We start from the raw sequence: 23532 nt of genomic DNA on the forward strand, positions 1-23532 counted from the left end.
ACACTACTTTAACATAATTACTGTGTCATTAACATGTTATTTCTTAGTAAATGGCTGGTCATTTATGTGCTGTAAAATATAGTGTTCCCACTATGGCCCTTAAGAGTTCTTGACAGAATGCTCTTGTTAATATCATATTTCATTGGCTGAAGTTTTAGATTCCATCCACAGTCATTAGGCACAGTCCATACAACAAGCAATTGATGATCATGCTGATATGTTGAAATACTACATAAATGTACAGCATATTTTAGACTCTTGAAATCAGTGGACTTTGGTATGAGGTAATACAAAATATATATCTGTCAAACTAGATGTAACATTATCACTCTCCATTACATTTCAAACGTTTTGTAAGAACTATTATGCCCCCTTTTCCTATTCATTTAAGTGTTCAAGTTCTGTCCCTCCTCTCCTCTATCCGTTGTAAAGTCGTAATTTCGAGTTCATTTGTTCACATTCCACACATCAATGCCCCTGCAGCATTCAAAAGAAGCCCGCCTGCTACTGCCGCTTTCACAGAGCAAATCCCCTCCTCTTCCTTGCAATGAAGGAGCCAGTGTTACCTCGGCTCAATAGCTCCGCCTCACACACACAGGCACATGAACACACACACACACACAAACTATCCACATGGGTTCACTCATGGTTAGTTCTGGGAAGGGCATTTGACAGGAAGAAACGCAGGGTCTCGGTTTGCTTCCAATGAAAGGGACAAGAACAAGTCTTCCTTAATGGAGAAGTGTACTACTACAACAGACTTCAGAACTACAACTTCATCCTTAAGGTACTCTCTCTCTCTCTCTCTCTCTCTCTCTTGCTCGTTCTAGTCTCTTCCGTGTCTATCAGGAAACCTTTTATATAGACTGTTTATCACTGTTTTGTATTTGAAATCCCGCAGACTTGGCAGGTGGGGGCTGTGATAACACCTAGTCATCTCCCTGGTTGTATAGAGAGACAGAGATCGACATGAGGCTTCAGTCAGTGGTATGGTAGCTCTCTCTCTCTTTCTCTTTCTCTGCTGTCTCTCTCGCTCTCTCTCTCTCTCTCTCTATCTGCAGTCAGTAGCACTTGTTGCAGGCGCTGAATGTAGGCCAAAGGTTACAGACTGGAGGCTCAGCAGTGCCAGTGAGAGCAGTAGTGTCTTCCTGTTTTGTGTAACTATACAGGCAAGTCTAATAAATGTAGAAGTCCTCTTTTCGCATTCTTTCGATTTGAAAGCAGAATTACTGGATGTTGAGGTAGATATTATTTTCACAATTCAAGCTATAAACCTTAAGAGATAAAAAATAAACACTACAGTATGCTAAAATATTAAACAGAGACGACTCAGACATGCACAATGAACCTAGAAAATATAATTTATTTTTAAAGCCCTTTTTACATCAGCAGATGTACCTACCCTGCCTAAAACCCCAAACAGCAAGCAATGCAGATGTAGAAGCACGGTGGCTAGGAAAAACTCCCAAGAAAGGCATGAGCCTAGGAAGAAACCTAGAGAGGAACCAGGCTCTGAGGGGAGGCTAGTCCTTTTCTGGCTGTGCCGGGTGGAGATTACAAGAGTACATGGCCATTAAGGCCAGAGGGTTCTTCAAGATGTTCAACCATTCATAGATGACCAGCAGGGTCAAATAATAATCACAGTGGTTGTAGAGGATGCAACAGGTCATCACCTATTAACTAAATGTCAGTTGGTTTGTCATAGCCAAGCATTCAGAGTTCGAGACAGCAGTTGCGGTAGAGAGAGAGAGCGGAGGGGAGAAGGAGAGAGAGGGTCGAAAACAGCAGGTCCAGGACACGGTATCACATCCGGTTAACAGGTCAGGGTTCATGTTTTTTTCATGTATACTGAGTATATCATGTACAATTATAATTAATATGCTTTGTTTAACAGATTGAACAAACATTTTTTTGTACTTATATTAGTGGTGGGGTTTTCATATACAGTGTCTTAGGAAAGTATTCAGACCCCATGACTTTTTCCACATTTTGTTAGTTTACAGCCTCATTCTAAAAGCGATTAAATAGTTTTTTCCCCTCATCGATCTACACACAATACCCCATAATGAGAAAGCAAAAACAGGTTTTTAGACATGTTTGTTAATTTATTCAAAATAAAAACAACTGAAATATCACACTTACTAAATAATTCAGACCCTTTGCTCAGTACTTTCCTGAAGCAACTTTGGCAGCCATTACAGCCTTGAGTATTTTTGGGTATGATGCTGCAGGCTTGGCACACCTGTTTGGCTACCATCTTCTCTGCTGCACAGATGTTCGATAGGTTCAAGTCCGGGCTCTGGCTGGGCCGCTCAAGGACATTCAGAGACATGTCCCGAAGCCACTCCTGCGTTGTTTTGGTTGTGTGTTTTGGGTCGCTGTCCGAGGGTGAATTTTCACCCCAGTTTGTGGTCCTGAGCGCTCTGTAACAGTTTTTCATCAAGGATCCCTTGTTACTTTGCTCTGTTCATTTTTTCTCAATCCTGACTAGTCTCCCCGTCCCTGCCGCTGTAAAACACCCCCACCATGCTTCACCGTAGGTATGGTGCCAGGTTCCCTCTAGATGTGACGCTTGGCATTCAAGCCAAAGAGGTAAATCTTCAAATCAAATCACATTTTATTGGTCACATACACATGGTTAGCGGATGTTAATGCGAGTGTAGCGAAATGCGTGTGCTTCTAGTTCCAACCATGCAGTAATATCTAACAAGTAATCTAACAATTTCACAACAACTACCTTATACACACAAGTGTAAAGGAATGAATAAGAATATGTACAGTACATATAATATATGGGCGAGCGATGGCCGAACGGCATAGACAAGATGCAGTAGATGGTATAGAGTACAGTATATACATATGAGATGAGTAATGTAGGGTATGTAAACGTTATATAAAGTGGCATTGTTAAAAGTGACTAGTGATACATTTATTACATCCAATTTTTTACTGTTAAAGTGGCTAGAGATTTGAGTCAGTATGTTGGCAGCAGCCACTCAATGTTAGTGATGGCTGTTTAACAGTCTGATGGCCTTGAGATAGAAGCTGTTTTTCAGTCTCTCAGTCCCAGCTTTGATGTCCCTGTACTGAACTCGCCTTCTGGATTATAGCAGGGTGAACAGGCAGTAGCTCAGGTGGTTGTTGTCCTTGATGATCTTTTTAGCCTTCCTGTGACATTGGGAGGTGTCCTGGTGGGCAGGTAGTTTTCCCCCGGTGATGCGTTGTGCAGACCTCACTACCCTCTAGAGAGCCTTACGGTTGTGGGTGGAGCAGTTGCCGTACCAGGTGGTCATACAGCCCGACAGGATGCTTTCGATTGTGCATCTGTAAAAGTTTGTGAGCGTTTTCAGTGACAAGCCAAATTTCTTCAGCCTCCTGATGTTGAAGAGGCTCTGTTGCAGCTTCTTCACCATGCTGTCTGTGTGGGTGGATGTGTTGGTGGATGCCGTGATGTGTAGGAACTTAGAACTTTCCACCTTCTCCACTACTGTCCCATCGATGTGGATAGGGGGGTGCGCCCTCTGCTGTTTCCTGAAGTCCACGATCATCTCCTTTGTTTTGTGGACGTTGAGTGTGAGGATATTTTCCTGACACCACACTCCGAGGGCCCTCACCTCCTCCCTGTAGGCCATCTCGTCATTGTTGGTAATCAAGCTTACCACTGTAGTGTCGTCTGGAAACTTGATGATTGAGTTGGATTAATATGCTTTGAAGACCACTGATAATCTCCCTCGATCTGGGGCTCCATGCAAGATCTCACCCCGTGGGGTCAAAATGATCACAAGAACGGTGAGCAAAAATTCCAGAACCACACGGGGGGACCTAGAGAATGACCTGCTGAGACCTGGGACCAAAGTAACAAAGCCTACCATCAGTAACACACTACGCCGCCAGGGACTCAAATCCTGCAGTGCTAGACGTGACCCCTGCTTAAGCCAGTACATGTCCAGGTCCGTCTGAAATTTGCTAGAGAGCATTTGGATGACCCAGAAGAAGATTGGGAGAATGTCATATGGTCAGATGAAACCAAAATAGAACATTTTGGTAAAAACTCAACTCGTCGTGTTTGGAGGACAAAGAATGCTGAGTTGCATCCAAAGAACACCATACCTACTGTGAAGCATGGGGGTGGAAACATCATGCTTTGGGGCTGTTTGTCTGCAAAGGGACCAGGATGACTGATCCGTGTAAAGGAAAGAATGAATGGGGCCATGTATCGTGAGATTTTGAGTGAAAACCTCCTTCCATCAGCAAGGGCATTGAAGATGAAACGTGGCTGGGCCTTTCAGCATGACAATTATCCCAAACACACTGCCCGGGCAACGAAGGAGTGGCTTCGTAAGAAGCATTTCAAGGTCCTGGAGTGGCCTTGCCAGTCTCCAGATCTCAACCCCATAGAAAATCTTTGGAGGGAGTTGAAAGTCCGTGTTGCCCAGCAACAGCCCCAAACCATCACTGCTCTAGAGGAGATCTGCATGGAGGAATGGGCCAAAATACCAGCAACAGTGTGTGAAAATGTTTGACCTCTGTCATTGCCAACAAAGGGTATATAACAAAGTATTGAGATAAACTTTTTTTATTGACCAAATACTTATTTTCCACCTTAATTCGCAAATAAATTCATCAAAAATCCTACAATATGATTTTCTGGATTTTTTTTCCTCATTTTGTCTGTCATAGTTGAAGTGTACCTATGATGAAAATTACAGGCCTCTCTCATCTTTTTAAGTGGGAGAACTTGCACAATTGGTGGCTGACTAAATACTTTTTTGCCCCACTGTATATAGGTGTGTGCCTTTCTATATAAGGCACTTCATGTCCAAATCATGTCCAATCAATTGAATTTACCACAGGTGGACTCCAATCAAGTTGTAGAAACATCTCAAGGATGATCAATGGAAACAGGATGCACCAGAGTTCAATTTCGAGTCTCATAGCAAAGGGTCCGAATTCTTATGTAAATAAGGTATTTCTGTTTTAATAATTTAGCAAAACTGTTTATAAACCTGTTTTCGCTTTGCCATTATGGGGTATTGGGCTTCCAACCTCACCTGCACACTGTTTTTATCATGTTTTATGTGTACTGTTTTGTCTTTCACTTCTTTTTTTTGGTGTGAATAATTAAAACCTAAAACCTAAAGGCCAGGTAGCCCTAAGTCATGCTCCTAGGGCTCAGATCCTCAGAGAGGAAGAGAGAAAAAGAGAGAGAGACAGGGAGAGAAAGAGAAAGTGATGGGAGAATTAGAGGGAGCGTACTTGAGTTCACACAGGATACTAGATAAGACAGGAAAATTTCACCAGATAGGACAGACTGACCCTAGCCCCCCGGCATATTTTTTACATTTAAATTTAAATTTTATTTAACTAGGCAAGTCAGTTAAGAACAAAATTCTTATTTACAATGACAGCGGGTTAACTGCAGAACAACAGATTTTTAACCTTGTCAGCTCAAGGACTTGATCGAGCAACCTTTTTGTTACTGGCCCAACACCCTTACCACGAGGATACCTGCTGCCAGGCTATTCCATCAAACCCCCGGTGAAGGCTCACCAGGTAGGATACAACCCCACCTACTTTGCCAAAGCACAGCCTACCCTTAGACAAAGCTGAGTATAGCCCAAAAACTGACTAATTAACTTTGATATTTCGCTGTAGTAACACTCCATATTTATCTTTATGGTTCCCATAAATCATTACATGTCTTCTCTATCGACTCTGTCATCCATTTAAAAAAGGGTGTACTGTATTGAACCAAGCAATATTATACTATCGAAGATATACTGTCAGTACCTACTCTTAGTATCACAAACTGTGCCCTGGCTCTGGCAGGTTGACTACTGGGTGTCTAGTAGTGTCACAGTAGTGACACTGATGCATGCCCAGGAAGTTCCTCATACATAGTGAAGGTAAAGGTTACTATTTAGAACACATTGCCCTAGCAATGCCCAAGAAGTTCATCATACATAGTGAAGGTAAAGGTAACTATATAGAACACATTGCCCTAGCAATGTCCAGGAAGTTCCTCATACATAGTGAAGGTAAAGGTAACTATTTAGAACACATTGCCCTAGCAATGTCCAGGAAGTTCCTCATACATAGTGAAGGTAAAGGTAACTATTTAGAACACATTGCCCTAGCAATGCCCAGGAAGTTCCTCATACATAGTGAAGGTAAAGGTAACTATTCAGAACACATTGCCCTAGCAATGCCCAGGAAGTTCCTCATACATAGTGAAGGTAAAGGTAACTATTTAGAACACATTGCCCTAGCAATGCCCAGGAAGTTCCTCATACATAGTGAAGGAAAAGGTAACTATTTAGAACACATTGCCCTAGCAATGCCCAGGAAGTTCCTCATACATAGTGAAGGTAAATGTAACTATTTAGAACACATTGCCCTAGCAACAGACCTTGCACTTGTGCTTCTTATAACTGTATAGGTACAGGGTGTTTATTTTCAGAAATAACCATAATGGTAGCAGCAGCTGCAGCACATATTTTCCATTGTATGTGTCCTACTCCCACAGGGATACTAGGCAAGGGCACAAAGGCAACATTGATGACAGGATTACACTAGTCCCACCAAGCTGTGCTGATCCCCTCCTACTCTAATGCAACAAGGCTGGTACAACAGTGTGGAATTTGAACATTCATACATATTGCCAAGCAGTGAGATGCTGCCCTGGCTCCTCACATTACCAGATTCAATTGGAATCTCCCCTCTTTGTGTGGCCAATGCCAAAACGTCTGCTTTTATTGGCTATTCCCAGATAATCAGGCTTCTCCCGATACTCAGGCTACTTCTAGAATAGACCCTAGTATGGATCAGTGTATGGGAACCGTGACTTTTCTCAGGATCATTAAAGAATAAAAATCGATGTGTCTTCATACTGTCACATGAAGCTCAGTTGGTAGAGCATGGTGCTTGCAATGCCAGGGTTAAAGGGTCAACTAACCAGTCCAAAAATGTATTCACTTACTACTGTACGTTGCTTTGGACAAGAATGTCTGATAAATTACAGAAACTGTCAAAAATAATACATGGAGCACAATACAGTAGTTAATTCCACTGTTATATGTCAACGTTGCTTATTTTGCCTTCAGAACAGTACATTTTAACAGTGCCCCGCTAATTACCTTTGGAAGGGGGGGGGTTATGCACATCCAAAGTAATAACAGGAGCTGGACAAAAGAAAGATCAAATTGATTGAATAATAGGGGCTCAGCTCCCCTCCTTGTTAAAAAAGTTTGAAATATCCAATAAATGTCATTCCACTTCATGATTGTGTCCCACTTGTTGTTGATTCTTCACAAAAAAATACAGTTTTATATCTTTATGTTTGAAGCCTGAAATGTGGCAAAAGGTCGCAAAGTTCAAGGGGGCCGAATACTTTCGCAAGGCACTGTATGTATGTATATACATATGCATATGTATATCCCTCTTTTTCCCCCCATGTCTTTGTGTGGGATTGTTTTGTTACATGTTTTGTATTGACACGCCGAGCTGGTTTTTCCCCGGGTACTATCCCGGAGTATGTTTATTGTTAAACATTTTTGCTTGTTTGGGACTTTGTCGCGCTTTGCACTTTTGCCTTTGGCTGGAGGTTTGTTGGACACTGTTGCGTCCGTCCGTTGTTTGCTTCTGCCGAATAAAGTGTGTGCCTGATCACAACTCTCTGCTCTCCTGCACCTCCACACCAGTAGCACATACACTTACACATGTTTTGCTGCACTGGACCTTCCCTTTCCCCCCCTTTTTTTCTTAACAGGTCATATGAAGCTGTTCATATGTACATTCATATTTTAGCAAACGCTCTTATCCATTGCAACTTACAGGAGCAATTAGGGATAAGTGCCTTGCTCAAGGGCACATTGACACATTTTTCACCTGATCTGTTGGGGGATTCAACCCAGAGACATTCGATTACTGGCCCAACACTCTTCACCACTAGGCTATCGAATCAATCAATCGATCAAATGTAATCACATCAGCAGATGTCACAAAGTGCTATAGAGAAACCCTGCATAAAACCCCAAACAGCAAGCAATGCAGATCTATCCAAAGCATGCAAGAAAGTGACTCATGTTTTGATGTACTGGAACTTTTATTTTTCTTGACAGGTCATATGTACCGTAGATGTTCATATGTAGCTGTTCATATGTAGCTAGTCATATGTACCGTAGATGTTCATATGTAGCTAGTCATATGTACCATAGCTGTTCATATGTAGCTAGTCATATGTAGCTAGTCATATGTAGCTGTTCATATGTAGCTAGTCATATGTAGCTGTTCATATGTAGCTAGTCATATGTAGCTGTTCATATGTACCCTAGCTGTTCATATGTAGCTAGTCATATGTAGCTAGTCATATGTAGCTGTTCATATGTAGCTGTTCATATGTAGCTGGTCATATGTAGCTGGTCATATGTAGCATTCACATCTAGCTGGTCATATGTAGCTGGTCAAATATAGCTGTTCTCATGTAGCAGGTCATACAGTATGTAGCTGTTAGCTGTGTGTCCTTATACTGTCTTCATAACACACAGAATATGCTAGATTAACGCGTGTTCACCGCATAAAACCAACTGTGTCTTTGTCTTCCTCAGTGTTATGGAAAAGCATAATGATCCCAATTTGAGGTTCAATATGCTTTCCCAGCAGGAGATGGGTCTGGTCCATCCTGTCCCTGTGCCAAGCACCCAGACCAGGGGGCAGTGGTCAAGCAAGCTGGAGTTCCTCCTGGCTGTGGCCGGACAGATCATAGGCTTGGGGAATGTATGGAGGTTCCCATATCTGTGCTACAAAAATGGAGGAGGTGAGTCTCACATCACATCTTTATATGGTCATACAATTAAGCTCACATTAAATATATGGCAAGGTGAGCCTTTGTCTTTTACATTATCAATGCAAAAGAGCTAGTCACCTCATTTAACTTCATTGTGGTGGAGACAATACAGAGTTGTTATTTTCATATCTTAGGCTAATATTGAAATCACACAATTAGAAGACGGTAATGGAATAATCATTAAGAGATGTGTAATCATGGCTTGATATAAACATATCAGTGGTTGCTATAATATTATAGGGATATTTACACACTAGGGCTAGATGTTATCTGGCTGGCACAATCATAAATACAACAGTGCATGCCTTGGTGCACAAAAGGCACCAAAACCTTCTAGGTGCTTCCAGAATCTCTATACTGATATGCACATCACTACTGTACAACATTTTGTTACACTCTGATAGAAATATGCTATGGAGAAAACATGTCTCTCTGACATGTAGAATTAGGAATCAGGTCGACTCTATTCATGGCCTTTCTATCTGCAATGTTCAATGATGTTAGGCTACTGAACGTGTCCCAGATACCCCACAAGAATATCCCTAACACTTACATGCCAAATGAACAAACAACACTTCGGGTGGTAGCTAAGTCCGTTGGCCACACAAACAAATACTTGAGTTCTTGTGGTTAAACTCAAATATACTAGTTGATAAAAAAAAACATTATTTTCGATAATGTAAAAAAAGTATCATCTTTGTAAATTATATCATTAATATGGCTGGTGGAGTTATGTCACACATGCAGCTAACACAGACATATGCAAATGTCTGCTCTACCCAAAATTACAGCCATGTGATTGCAGCATTGCCTAAAAAATGGAAGCGGCAAGTGGAAGTGGAACAAGTAAGGAACTTGTCTGTCGGCCCTGCATTAAAGACCAAAATTAGTTAAATAAAATTGTGATAAATATAAATATATACCAGTTTCATTTAAGGAGCACAAAATTGAAAACTGTGCCTTATAAATTGCTAAATATTTGAAATGACGCCGGATTCAAAACTTCTAATTTCTCAATTTAAATTATTATTCAAAATTCTTGCAACGAATAGAATGTTATATATAATTTATGGAGAATGCAATCTTCCCAGCTCTGCAGATTTTGCTGCGAGGAGGCAGTCATTAGATAATTTATTTTGGTACTGTCCATATGTAGCTCTTTTTTGGTCACAGGTTCAAGAATGGCAGAAGAATTGAAACATTTACCTTGATCTAACGCTGCAGATAACAATACCTGTTGATTTGAAAAATCATAGTCAATCGATCAATAATTTTAGCAAAAAATGTTATCTTTAATTTACGATCTGTAGAAACTATGAGAATAGAAAGGTTCAGTACTTTGTGAAGCGTCACGGGACAGTTGAAAAATATATGGCAAATAGAAATCCAATGTGGATGGTGATAAGAGATAGATGGGAGGGTTGAATGGAGCTGAAGGTTGGGAATAATAACAACAAGATAACAAATGTAAAACATATGGGGTCTGTAAAATGTATATAGGTTCAGAACTTTTGTTCTTTTGTTCGGGTGGCGCAGTGGTTAAGGGCGCTGTACTGCAGCGCAGCCATCAGAGACTCTGGCTTGTCGCCCAGCCTCTGTCGTAACCGGCCACGACTGGGAGGTCCGTGGGGTGACGCACAATTGGCCTAGCGTCGTCCGGGTTAGGGAGGGTTTGGCCGGTAGGGATATCCTTGTCTCATCGCGCACCAGCGACTCCTGTGGTGAGTCAGTTGCAGTGCACGCTAACCAAGGTTGCCAGGTGCACAGTGTTTCCTCCGACACATTGGTGCGGCAGGCTTCCGGGTTGGATGCACGCTGTGTTAAGAAGCAGTGCGGCTTGGTTGGGTTTTGTATCGGAGGACTCATGACTTTCAATCTTCGTCTCTCCTGAGCCGGTACAGGAGTTGTAGCGATGAGACTAGATAGTAGCTACTAAAACAATTGAGGAGAAAAAGGGGTTAAATCAAAAAGAAAAAAGAAAAAAAAGAAATAGAGGAAGGCCAGGACTAAAAACAAACAAAATATAACTATTGTAAATTAGAATGTGTCTGTAAAATGTATATAGCATGTAGAAGCCTAAGTGTTATTATTGATTGGTTTTGTCCAATTAGGGGAGGGTTGGTAGGGTTTGCTGGGAATAATAAAGGAAAATATATTCTAAAAAGGATATGTATATGAATGGGTATTTATATGTATGTATATATTTTTATTTTATTTAACTCGGCAGGTCAGTTAAGACAGATGACAGATTTGTACCTTGTCAGCTCGGGGATTCAAACATGCAACCTTTCGATTCCAACTATTCCAACACTAACCACAAGGCTACCCTGCCGCCCCAAAACCATTTATATAAATACCCCCAAAAATATATGGGGGATTAGAAATGATACAGACAATTACACCGTAGGAAGCTGCTCCTACCTCTAAAATATATATATAAATACTTGCGTTCCCTTCTCTGGACGGTATAAATGCACTGAAGTGAGGGGGGGGGGTTGAGGTGGTAGAGATGGCTTCTGTGAAAAATGTTAGTCTTGTGAACCATAATCACGTGAGGTGAAACATTAAGTTATGGTCTTGGGCCATATGTTTAATTGTGGTTTAACTTGTGTTGTTCGTAAGGGGTGTTCTTCATCCCTTATGTGCTCTTTCTGTTCACCTGTGGCATTCCACTCTTTCTCCTGGAGACCTCCTTGGGCCAGTACACCACGCAGGGCAGCATCACCTGCTGGAGGAAGATCTGCCCCCTGTTTGAAGGTATACATCAGACTGCTGATCTAGAATCAGTTCCCCTCTGTCATATAAGCTTAGTCATCATGATCTAAAAGGCTAATCTGATCCTAGGGGCCTTGTTGACGTATTGCATCCATATTAGGGATTCAATTGTCAGTGTTTGTCTGACCTTTGATAACACTTACTTCCTAAGATGGATGCCATATTGGGGAAATAGACATGAAAGCCTGATAGCTGGAAGGAAGAAAGGCTATAGCCTTCAGAAAAGTAAAGATTTGATAGTACTGTAAACTGTGGCAAAAGAAAATATAACATTTAGTGTGACTGCAGACCAAACTTTGTCTGTTTATTGTATTTGTGCTCGGGAAAACTTCTAGCTGCAATATCCAAACTTGAGAAAGTTGCACTGTAATCCAAAGCAATGTCAATATGATTTCAATTGGCATTCAGCACATAGACTCAAGGTTTCTGTCTGGAGCCTTTGTCAAGAATGTGCTGGTTGAGGGTGACATATAGGGCAAGACAATTACCCATAATAGGTACAGTATATGCACAGTACATGCAGGCTTTTCCTTTTGTAAATGATATTGCACTGTTGTATTTGTAAAAGTCAATCCACCATGATTTGAATCACATTGCTTTAACAGTTTGAAACAATATCAGGATACATTTTAGATTGCTTGGAAAATGATTGGTCTGTTTCTGGCCTGATTTAATTCTTTTTTTAAATGAAAAAGGGATTACAGTAACAAAACATTTAATTAAAGTTATTGAATGAAGCTTGGATTAATCAACAGTATTACACAAGTATCACAATGTGATTCATGAGCTATTACATGATAGAGTAAGTGGCAGTCCTTAATGTGACATGACACGTGCATTCAGGACACTTGTCCTTCGTTCAAACATTCACAAATGTCTGTCTTGTTGGAATGCCACCATAACTTATTCATCGGGGCTGGTGACTTTGAAAGGAGTCTAATCCACGTCAAAAAGAAACACAGTTAAATGTTTTTTTATGGTTTTAGGTTGAGAATGTGATTGAAATGAACATATGTCACATATAATTCTCAGAAGAAGCCCTTTGTTTTACATTTACACCTCCATGTTTGTCTATAAAATATCCTCCTCCTCATCTTCCTCCTCAGGACTGGGGTATGGTAGTCAGGTGGTAGTTCTATATTCCAGCATCTATTACATCATCATTCTAGCCTGGGCCTTCTTCTACCTCTTCTCCTCATTCAGCTCTGAGCTCCCCTGGGCCAGTTGTAGAAACAGCTGGAACACAGGTATGTATATCAGTGTAGCCTGAGTGCCAGTCTGCTTGTGCTGTCATACCAACTGCCTGTCATTCATTGTCATAGCAAACCTGTTTGGATTGACAAGGACAGGAATTGAGTTGGCATTTCAAAGAGCACAAACAGATCTGGGAACAGTTTAACTTCAGTGTGTAGACATGTTGACGTTGACATACCTTTGTCATGCCCAAATGATAGATAGTATCTTACATTTATGGACATTACTTCAAACTGAGATATTCCGATTTTGACAAGTGGGTTGATTAATGTTTTATTTTGGTAAATGTCTCCTTATCCAGGAAAGATTCAGAGAGTTATGAGACATGCTTGTTATTATGTAATTTCCTCCTAACCAGCAACCTGCATGGAGTTTGACAGAAGAGTAGTGGGACATCTCAATTGGACAGTAGCAGGAAACGCAACATCGCCAGTGAGAGAGTTCTGGGAGTGAGTACACAAAATCATTCCAATTTATCAACTCCTTATTAAGTCCTTACAGATGGAAATCATGGCTATGTGCCTTAGGAGGCGCAGAGAGAAAGGTGAAAAGCAAGTGGTGAGATTGTAACTCAAATATTATTTTCAGGAGAAGAGTTTTGAATCTCACAGACAGTCCAAACAAGCTAGGCAGTGTTCGCTGGGAGCTGGCTCTGTGTCTTCTACTGTCATGGATTCTCTGTTACTTCTGTGTCTGGAAAGGAGTGAAGTCTACTGGGAAGGTAAGGGGGGACTCTGCCATTCAACCTGATGACACCATGAATACTGTAGAGTTGTTAAGATGAGTCATAGACTGAGGGAATGTAATGCTGGTCTGGTCCCCCTCCCCTCAGGTGGTCTACTTCACTGCCACCTTCCCCTATCTGATGCTGGTGGTGTTGCTGGTCCGTGGACTCACACTGCCGGGGGCAATAGATGGTATCAAGTTCTACCTCTACCCAGACCCAGCCCGCCTCACTGACCCACAGGTAGGAACACACTTCACTGTATAATTTGTGTCCAGGTGTAACAGAAACTATCAGTACATACTGTAGTGATTGTTGGGGATAGATGGTAACGTCTCTGTCGGTGTTTGAGCCCTAGTCAACATGACCGAGGGCAGCAACCATTACCACTGGCACAAGAAACGTGACTCCCTTGGTGCAACAGTTTGTGATTTTAAGAGCATCAGATTTGTTACAACATCAATACCTCATAAAAAAAATTACTCTGAATTTCAAAGCAAATATATTTTATGTTGACTTATTACAGCTAAAAGGTCGAAATAAGTACCATTTTCATTAACCTCTAGTACCCTGGGATGAGACTAGTATATCGGAATTGTGAAACTATGAAGACTATTGTGTCTCTCTCTCTGGTGTGTCTCACAGGTGTGGATGGATGCTGGAACACAAATCTTCTATTCCTATGCTATCTGCATCGGCTGTCTGACTGCTCTTGGCAGCTACAACAAGTATGACAACAACTGTTACAAGTGAGTGGAAGAATTAAGTACATAAACAGTAAATGTGCCTTGCTAGATAAAATGTGCTGGCAGAACGTGTTTTGGAAAGTTTGTTGATCTCCACATTGTAGGTCATTTGGATGCCTTTGTGTTGTGACTAACAGGGAAGTGAATCTCTTTTTAGGGACTGTGTGTACCTGTGCCTGTTGAACAGTGGAACCAGCTTTGTGGCCGGTTTTGCGATCTTCTCTGTTCTGGGCTTCATGGCTTATGAACAAGGGACAGACATCTCAACAGTGGCCGAATCAGGTAAGTGTTGCAGCAGTGAGATATGAATGAATGAATTCATGAATAAACAACTTAATGCACAAACAAACAATTTAAAATATTCTTGTAAGTTCTGCTTTGTTACAAGACAGGTGTCTTAGCATTTCAGGGATCTAACTATTCCCTCTGCCGCTGAGAGTTCAGTAATGAGTTTACCTGTATTGCTGCATACAGGTCCTGGCCTGGCATTCATCGCCTACCCTCGTGCCGTGGCCATGATGCCATTACCCCAGCTTTGGGCCATCTTCTTCTTCATCATGATAATCCTACTGGGTTTAGACAGTGAGGTGTGTTAGTGTGGTCCTGAAGGCCTACAAAATAGTTCCTTAGTGAAGGATAATTACATAACCTACAATAGTTGCTACAATCATCACTAAACTAATGGATGTGAAACTGTGAATGATTAGCTAGTATTTCAAAGAAGAGAGTTTCCACTGAACCCCATCATCTCTCCTTCAGTTTGTAGGTCTGGAGGCCTTGATGACAGCCATCTCAGACATGTATCCCTCCTTCTTCCTGGTTGGCCATCGGCGTAAAATCCTCCTCATCATCATCAGTGTGGGTAGCTTCTTCATCGGCCTGGTCATGGTCACAGAGGTGAGAGGTCATTTGAAGTCATCATTATATAGGATATACATTATATATTTTCAAGGCCATCGTTATTAGATCAATCATGACAGTAACCAGATACATGATGGATAATGCACCTCCCAAGTGATCTGTTTCAACGTATCCCTGTGTTTCAACATACCTCCTCATTCCGCAGAATTGTTGGTAGATTCCACCTCATCCGTAAGCGATTGGGCTGCTGGACACACCTACGATCATTGTCTGAGTGTTTTGTAGACTCTGGAGGTAGATTATAGTCTTATTGTTGTGCTCAGTAAGACTGTACCTTATACTTTATTTCTAACCCTCCTCTATTTGCAGGGAGGCCTGTATATCTTCCAGCTGTTTGATTACTATGCCTGCAGTGGGATGACTCTGCTTCTCTTCGCTATACTACAGTCAGTGTGTATCAGCTGGGTTTATGGTGAGATAGAAACGGCACTGGGAGTAGGCCGGGCTAAGTATAAGTTCCCATTTATGGCCCTCAACCACTTTTGTTCAATGTCAGTCAGGGTCTCAACTTACTGTTAGTTAAGATTGTGTATTCTACTATGTGACATATTGAAATGTGGTAGTGCATCCGCAGTTTTCCTCTTGTTATGTCAGTCACTGACAGTCACCCAATTAGCCCATGTCAGCTACCATGTTATAGTTGGCTAGGTAAGTTAGTCTAGCCAGCTATCTAAACCTTGTATTTTATTACAAACGTTTATTGAGGCATTTTCATGTAAGTTATTATTAGGTGTTACCACTACTTACCACTATCATTGTAGGTCTTATGAAAACATAATAGTAAAATATGATCCTTGGGACGTCCCTACCTTGAACCCTAACCTTAACCTTAACCCTTACCTTAACCATTTTAAATGTCAACTTCAATGGAGTAGGATCATCCCAACGATCCCTGATAACAAGGAATAAAAGATACTGCATGGCCCCATTCCATCAATCCCAGATAATCAATCACAGAAACCCTAATTGCAGGTCAGCTTCCCTCAGGATGTTTCTGTTCAAGGTGTTTATGGTGTTTTCCAAGCTGTTCCTCTTGCACACATTGCTACTTTGGACATTGACGTGAAACAACATCTCGTTACCTTGGGATTATAAGGTTCTGACATGTTGTTCAAAAATGAGTTATTCACATAGAGTTGCTCTTTAGGTGGTCCTTTACGTGTGAGATGAGTCAGGTTTTTGAAAAATAACATTTACAATGAAAGAAAGAAATCCGGAAGTTCTATCTATGCCAACACCTTTTAACTTGGTGCTTTAAGGTTCTATATGCAATCCAATCACACAATGCTGGGTTGTCAATAACAAATAATTGTACATAAGTAAGGGGATATACTTGAAAACAGGAGGACATCACAAAACGATTCTGAGATCTGGTACTTAAAAATACTCATTATCTCAACTATACATTTTGCAGATACAACCTTATAGTCCCAAGTCCTTGATTGTTCACATCACAGGTTCTGGTTGTAACATGTACGCTGTGAGTCAGGTAGCAAGTTCAGGGAGTGAATTTAATAACTAAATGAACATAGAAGAAAACAAGAAAGATGGTAGCATACAGACATGAACACCGGAACAGAAACAATAACACCTGGGGATGGAACCAAAGGGAGTGACAGATATAAGGATAGTAATCAAATCAAATTTGATACATGCGCTGAATACAGCAGGTAGAACTTACAATCAGGGCACAAGGCAAAACCCAGACGTAGACACAGGAGGCAGATGGTTGGAGTATTAGATGTTAATTGATCCAAAAAGGGGTAGGCAAGAGAATGGTCGTGGACAGGCAAAAGGTCAAAACCAGTTCAAAGTTCAGGAGGTACAGAGTGGCAGGCAGGCTCGAGGTCAAGGCAGGCAGAATGGTCAGGCAGGCGGTTGCAAAGTCCAGAAACAGGCAAGGGTCAAAACTGTGAGGACTAGCAAAAAGAGAATAGAAAACCCATGGAAAAAACATGCGGGTTGACTTGGACATACAAGACGAACTGGCACAGAGAGACAGGAAACACAGAGATAAACACACTGGGGAAAACAAGCAACATCTGGAGCGGGTGGAGACAATCACAAGGACAGGTGAAAGATCAGAGTGTGACACAGTGAAATGCTTACTTGCAGATTACTTGCAGATAAGTGTTAATTAAAATATGGATAAGTAAAAATAGAAAATAGAAGTAACCAATAATTAAACAACAGCAGTAAAATATCAAGCAAGGCTATATACAGGGGCAGCCGGTTCTGAGTCAATGTGCGGGGGCACCATTGAGGTAATATGTACAGTACATGTAGGTAGAGTTAACGTGGCTATGCATAGAATATTTACAGAGTAACAGCAGCATAAAAGAGGGGTCTGGGTAGCCCTTCAATTAGCTGTTCAGGAGTCAGGAAGGTGATTAAGTCCAGGTGACAAGTGTGTGTAATAATGAGTAGCCTGGTGACTTAGAGCGCCGAGTATATGTGACAGTACCCTCTCCCTGACGCACGGCTTCAGCTGCAGGACACTGACCAAAAGGACGATCTCGGTGACCAAGAGCGGACCGGTCGTCTCTGCTGAGTCACAGGAACCTGTCGAGCCGGAAGAGGAGCGGGAACCCTACGAGCCGGAAGAGGCGCGGATCTCGGATTCGCCGGAAGAGGGCGGGAACCTGACGAGCCGGAAGAAGTACGGGAACCTGACGAGCCGGAAGAAGTGTGGGAACCTGACGAGCCGGAAGAGGCGCAGGAACCCGACGAGCCGGAAGAGGCGCGGGAACATGACGAGCCGGAAGAGGTGCAGGAACCTGACGACCTGAATGATGCGCGGGAACACTGGAACAGAAACACTAATGCCTGGGGAAGAAACCAAAAGAAGTGACAGATATAGGGAAGGTAATCAGGAAGGTGATGAAGTCCAGGTGAGTCTGATGAGGCGCTGGTGCGCATAACGATGGTGACAGGTGTGCGTAATGATGAGCAGCTTGGTGACCTAGAGCACCGGAGAGGGAGTATACGTGACACCATTCTCTTTTTATATTAATTCGATTGAATCAAATAATAAAAGCTTGATGATGAGTTGGTGATTTGAATCAGCTGTGGGGGGCACAGGACCGAGTTTGGGGAACCCTGGTTAGAGCTGTTGTCCAGGTTTCCTAATCTGCAAATTGTTTGAACCTGTCTGTTACTTGGTGGTTTGAGAATGTTTACCTGTGTATTTGACAGACCAACTGACCAAACACTTTTATTGACTGCTGTTTGAGTCCCTGTTGATATGTTTACTCCACAGGTGCAGACCGTCTGTACGATAATATAGAGGACATGATCGGTTATCGACCATTACCCATCATTAAGTACTGTTTGAAGTATTTCACTCCAGTAATCTGCACTGTAAGTTTTATTTATTTACACCACACTGTCAACAGCAAATGAATGTTCTTTTTCCAATTATAGTTATTGTAAACATGACGTTGATGTCACAGTAATAAAAGTGATTTACAGAAAACCAAAAGTTTATTTTGCAATACATATAGATAGGCTTCAATTTGAAGTATATGTGTAACCTATGTAAAGTAGATAATCCTAACTTTATGTTCATTATAAATGCTTCTATAAAAACAAAGAAAGTCGCACACTCTATGTATAATCTCACTGTAATTTATTGGGTAAACCACCAACGTTTCGACATCATTGTTCCTTCTTCAGGGTAATGTCATGAATGCCTGAACCAGGTTATGTAGACAAAACAGTGCAATTAGTGCAACTAATGACAATAGTGAGGGGTGTGTTATAATTACTAGGTTGATTAGGAGTGAAACTATTAGGAGACAATAGTTTACTAAATATTGAATATATTAAACATTGTTATCATTAGCACAAGCATAGGATTAACATTAACATACATTACTGTTTAATTTAACTTCACATATTCAGTTGCACACAAAAGTTGGAACACATCTCATCATTCAAGGGTTTTTCTTCCTTTTTACTATTTTCTACATTGTAGAATAATAGTGAAGATATCACAACTATGAAATAACACATGCGGAATTATGTAGTAACCAAAAAAAGTGTTAACTAATCAAAATATATTTTTGGTCTTAGATTCTTCAAAGTAGCCACCCTTTGCCTTGATGACAGCTTTGCAAACTCTAGGCATTCTCTCAACCAGCTTCATGAGGAATGCTTTTCCAAGCCCCCTGCCCCACACACACACACCATCTCACCTCCTCCATGCTTCACGGTGGGAACCACACATGCGGAGATCATCAATTCACCTATTCTGCATCTCACAAAGACATAGCGGTAGGAACCAATAATCTCACATTTGGACTCATCAGACTAAAGAACAGATTTCCACTGGTCTAATGTCTATTGCTCGTGTTTCTTGGCCCAATCAAGTCTCTTCTTCATATTGGTGTCCTTTAGTAGTTTTTAAAAAACAATTTGACCATGAAGGCCTGATTCAAGCAGTCTCCTCTGAACAGTTGATGTTGAGCTGTGTCTGTTAATTGAACTCTGTGAAGCATTTATTTGGGCTGCAATCTGAGGTGCAGTTAAATCTAATGAACTTGTCCTCTGCAGCAGAGGTAACTCTGGGTCTTCCATTCCTGTGGCGGTCTTCATGAGAGCCAGTTTCATCATAGCGCTTGATGTTTTTTGCAACTGCATTCAAAGAAACTTTCAAAGTTCTTGAAATGTTTCGCAATGTCTTACCTTCATGTCTTGAAGTAATGATGGACTGTCATTTCTCTCTGCTTATTTGAGCGGTTCTTGCAATCTTATGGACTTGGTCTTTTACCAAATAGGGCTATCTTCTGTATACCCCCCCTACCTTGTCACAACACAACTGATTGGTTCAAACGCATTAATTCCACATGTTAACTTTTAACAAGGCACACCTGTTAGTTCAAATGCATTCCCGGTAACTACTCCATAAAGGGGATAGAGAGAATGCCAAGAGCTTGCAAAGCTGTCATCAAGGCAAAGGGTGAATAATTTAAAGAACCTCAAATATAAAATATATTTTGATATGTTTAACACTTTTGTGGTTACTACATTATTCCGTATATATGTTATTTCACAGTTTTGATGTTTTCACTATTATTCTACAATGTAGACAATAGTAAAAATAAAGTAAAAATCTTGAATGACTAGGTGTGTTCAAACTTATTACTAGTAATGTGTATTTAATTGTTTCCAATTTCATAAAATGTTTGTTACATGTAATCTTTTGTTTCAACTATAATGCATGACAAGCATCAACAGGGGGAACGTATTGGGTGTGCACCAGCTCATGCTTTTTATTAGACCATTATAAATGCTCCACCAGAAGCCTGACCAAAATGTTCTGGAGAAACCATAACCTTGTTCTTAACCTTATCTTGTTCATCTCTGTCTTCACTCAACCCTCACTGTTACCCTAATATGTTATAATTAGTACAATGCTATCAGAAAATACATTGTGTTCTTTCATGTTTATTATACAACCTCCATATCTTTTGTTCTAGGCTACATTTGTCTTCTCCTTGATAAAGTTTACTCCGCTGAAGTTCAACAACACCTTTCAGTATCCTTGGTGGGGTTCCGCCGTTGGCTGGTGGTTCACTCTCTCCTCCACCCTCATGGTTCCTCTATGGATGGTTTACATCGTGAGCGTCACTCCTGGTACACTGCGACAGGTAAATAGGGACATCATTTATTATGTTTCTGTAGAGTTTCACATTGCTTGACTTGGGCAGGATCTCTCCGGAGCGGAGTACCGGCAACTAAAATGTTTAACAGTTTGAGCTCCTGTTCCTCTTTTACAATATTATCTCAAAAGTATTGTGGAGCTCCTGCACCTAAATGTAAACAGTTCTGGCACCAAACATGAGTACCGGCAACTGTCTCAGCCCAAGTCAAGCAAGAGTTTCAAAACAGAGAAGCACCTCAAAGTGGTCCAAAAGCAAGTCTTTGAGTACATTCTCCAAAGGTGGAGCAATGGTCATGAGAGGCCATGGTTCATTTCTCACTATCAATTCCATACTTCAGATCTTTTAAAAGTTGGCAGGTACCATTTGTGTTACCGCTAGTTATGTCTCTATTTCTACAATGATCAGATCCATTACCCAAACCCCATTTACTCCCCAATACACACTGATGATGATGTTTCTTCTACCAACTAAGAAAAGAAGTCAAACAATCAATGCTCTGCAAACATCACCAGTTATTTTATGTCTCAGTCCTTTGGTGGTCTTTCTTTAAAATGCTCCTCTGTCCTCTTTATTGATTCCTCAGAGACTGTCCATCCTCACCACGCCGTCAGAGGATCTCCCCATGACCAAAGCTCAGAAGAATTCCCTCCTGGCCAAGCAGTCAGAGCACGACAGACCCCTGGGAGACACGGAGATACCAGCCTGGGGCCACAACCTCTTAGACAGAGACACTGGCCCCCTGTAGAGACACTGGCCCCCTCTCTCAGCTACCCTCCTTATAGGACTAGAGATAAGCAGGTTCAGCCAGTCACTCAAGGTCCTGACATAAACAATACAAATACTTCCTGTTGTGTAACAGAGACAAATGTGACCTTCGCTTGGTCTCAGAGGCTTAGAAAAGTATAGTACAGAACATAATCCACCCCATGCCTTTTTCTTGGGAGGGAGATGTGGGCAAGTGTTTCCAAACACACGCTGTTTCCTGTATGTAGTGCTGATGAGACATAGAAGCACTGGTTCTGGAAAGTGAAAAGAGATATGCGGTCATTCTGTTTGGTCCAGAAAACCCTACCTAGAATGATTAGAATTACAGGTCAATCTTTCTGTCTCGTGACAGAATGCAGAGAAAGCATCTGAAGTGAGATATTGAGTAAGGTCCGGCACAAAATATGGACCTTTGAAGTTGTCCTTTAACCAGGACTGTGGTCATGGCAGAGTAATGAATTAATGGATCAAACATGTGTCACACATCATGGTGGAAACAAAACATGACGGTCATGCTATTGGTCCTGGGGTCTGTATATATAAGTGAACAAACCATTTTTTTAAAGAAACATTTTATCTTTGATTTGGGTGGGTTTAATAATCCGACATTTTTTTTCTACTACTATGTAATTTCTTAAGACTTTGAAGTTTGACATTTGTGAAAATATATCGATGGTAAATTATAAGGGATTGTGTAGATGCTGCCGCGATGCCGGTCAGTTTGATCATGTAAAACTAATTGCAGAGAATCTTTGATAAAAACGAAGTCTTAATTTAATGATAGTAAAGACACGACAATGCATATATAGTAGAAACACTGTAAAATACTGTGATAGGATTTGATGCCAATATCAATAAACTCATCAAACCTTGTGCCATGATTTATCTTATTTTTCCACCCTTATTCTTTGGAGTACTTTAAATGAAAAGTGTAATTCGCTGCAGAAATCTCTTACGATATTCAGACCTAATATTCATCTGAGACCTGGGCCCATATTCATAAAGCATCCTAGAGTAGAAGTGATGATCTAGGATCATAGCAAAGGCTAAACTGAACCTAGATAAGCGCTCCTACTCTGAGGTAATTGACATCGTCATTCACGGACTGTAAATACGTTTTCCCCACAGGGTACAGAGTTTTCGATAGCTGAACTGAAGACGAATACACGAACAATGCCCTTCTATGAGTTACAGATAAGACCAGTAGTTAACAGCAGTTATCATTAACTGCCAGTTCAGGCTAAACCAACACAGAGCACACCCCACCTGCATTTGTGGTGAATTTACCCTGATATGAAAAATAAATACTAGTAGCTTTAGACAGTTATTTGTACAATATCTATATTCATCCTTTAATGACTTATTATGGTCTGTATTACAGTGTACAAATGGCTCTGATTGCTGACATTTACATTACATTACATTTACATTTAAGTCATTTAGCAGACGCTCTTATCCAGAGCGACTTACAAATTGGTGAATTCACCTTCTGACATCCAGTGGAACAGCCACTTTACAATAGTGCATCTAAATCATTTAAGGGGGGGTGAGAAGGATTACTTATCCTATCCTAGGTATTCCTTGAAGAGGTGGGGTTTCAGGTGTCTCCGGAAGGTGGTGATTGACTCCGCTGTCCTGGCGTCGTGAGGGAGTTTGTTCCACCATTGGGGGGCCAGAGCAGCGAACAGTTTTGACTGGGCTGAGCGGGAACTGTACTTCCATAGTGGTAGGGAGGCGAGCAGGCCAGAGGTGGATGAACGCAGTGCCCTTGTTTGGGTGTAGGGCCTGATCAGAGCCTGGAGGTACTGCGGTGCCGTTCCCCTCACAGCTCCGTAG

General features: G+C 41.3%; 1 protein-coding gene across 8 annotated transcripts; it reads left to right on the forward strand.

Annotated features, from left to right (window-relative positions):
• The first annotated feature begins 578 nt into the window (after nucleotides 1–578).
• Nucleotides 579–22569, forward strand: LOC135539768 (sodium- and chloride-dependent GABA transporter 2-like). 8 transcript variants are annotated; one of them, XM_064965878.1, is made up of 18 exons: nucleotides 579–787; nucleotides 902–987; nucleotides 1706–1820; nucleotides 4854–4966; nucleotides 8607–8815; nucleotides 11468–11602; nucleotides 12727–12867; nucleotides 13233–13323; nucleotides 13463–13595; nucleotides 13707–13841; nucleotides 14244–14347; nucleotides 14502–14626; nucleotides 14819–14931; nucleotides 15104–15241; nucleotides 15575–15677; nucleotides 18525–18625; nucleotides 20746–20916; nucleotides 21515–22569. In XM_064965878.1, the coding sequence occupies exons 5-18, from the start codon at nucleotides 8611–8613 to the stop codon at nucleotides 21674–21676; spliced, it is 1857 nt and encodes a 618-aa protein (XP_064821950.1). In that variant the 5' UTR covers nucleotides 579–787; nucleotides 902–987; nucleotides 1706–1820; nucleotides 4854–4966; nucleotides 8607–8610; the 3' UTR covers nucleotides 21677–22569. The 8 variants fall into 8 exon arrangements, with proteins under 8 accessions (XP_064821950.1, XP_064821949.1, XP_064821951.1 ...); XM_064965877.1 differs by lacking the exon at nucleotides 4854–4966; XM_064965879.1 differs by lacking the exon at nucleotides 1706–1820.
• Nucleotides 22570–23532: the final 963 nt, after the last annotated feature.

Source organism: Oncorhynchus masou, chromosome 5, assembly GCF_036934945.1.
Source record: "Oncorhynchus masou masou isolate Uvic2021 chromosome 5, UVic_Omas_1.1, whole genome shotgun sequence".
Classification (NCBI taxonomy): Eukaryota; Metazoa; Chordata; class Actinopteri; order Salmoniformes; family Salmonidae; genus Oncorhynchus; species Oncorhynchus masou.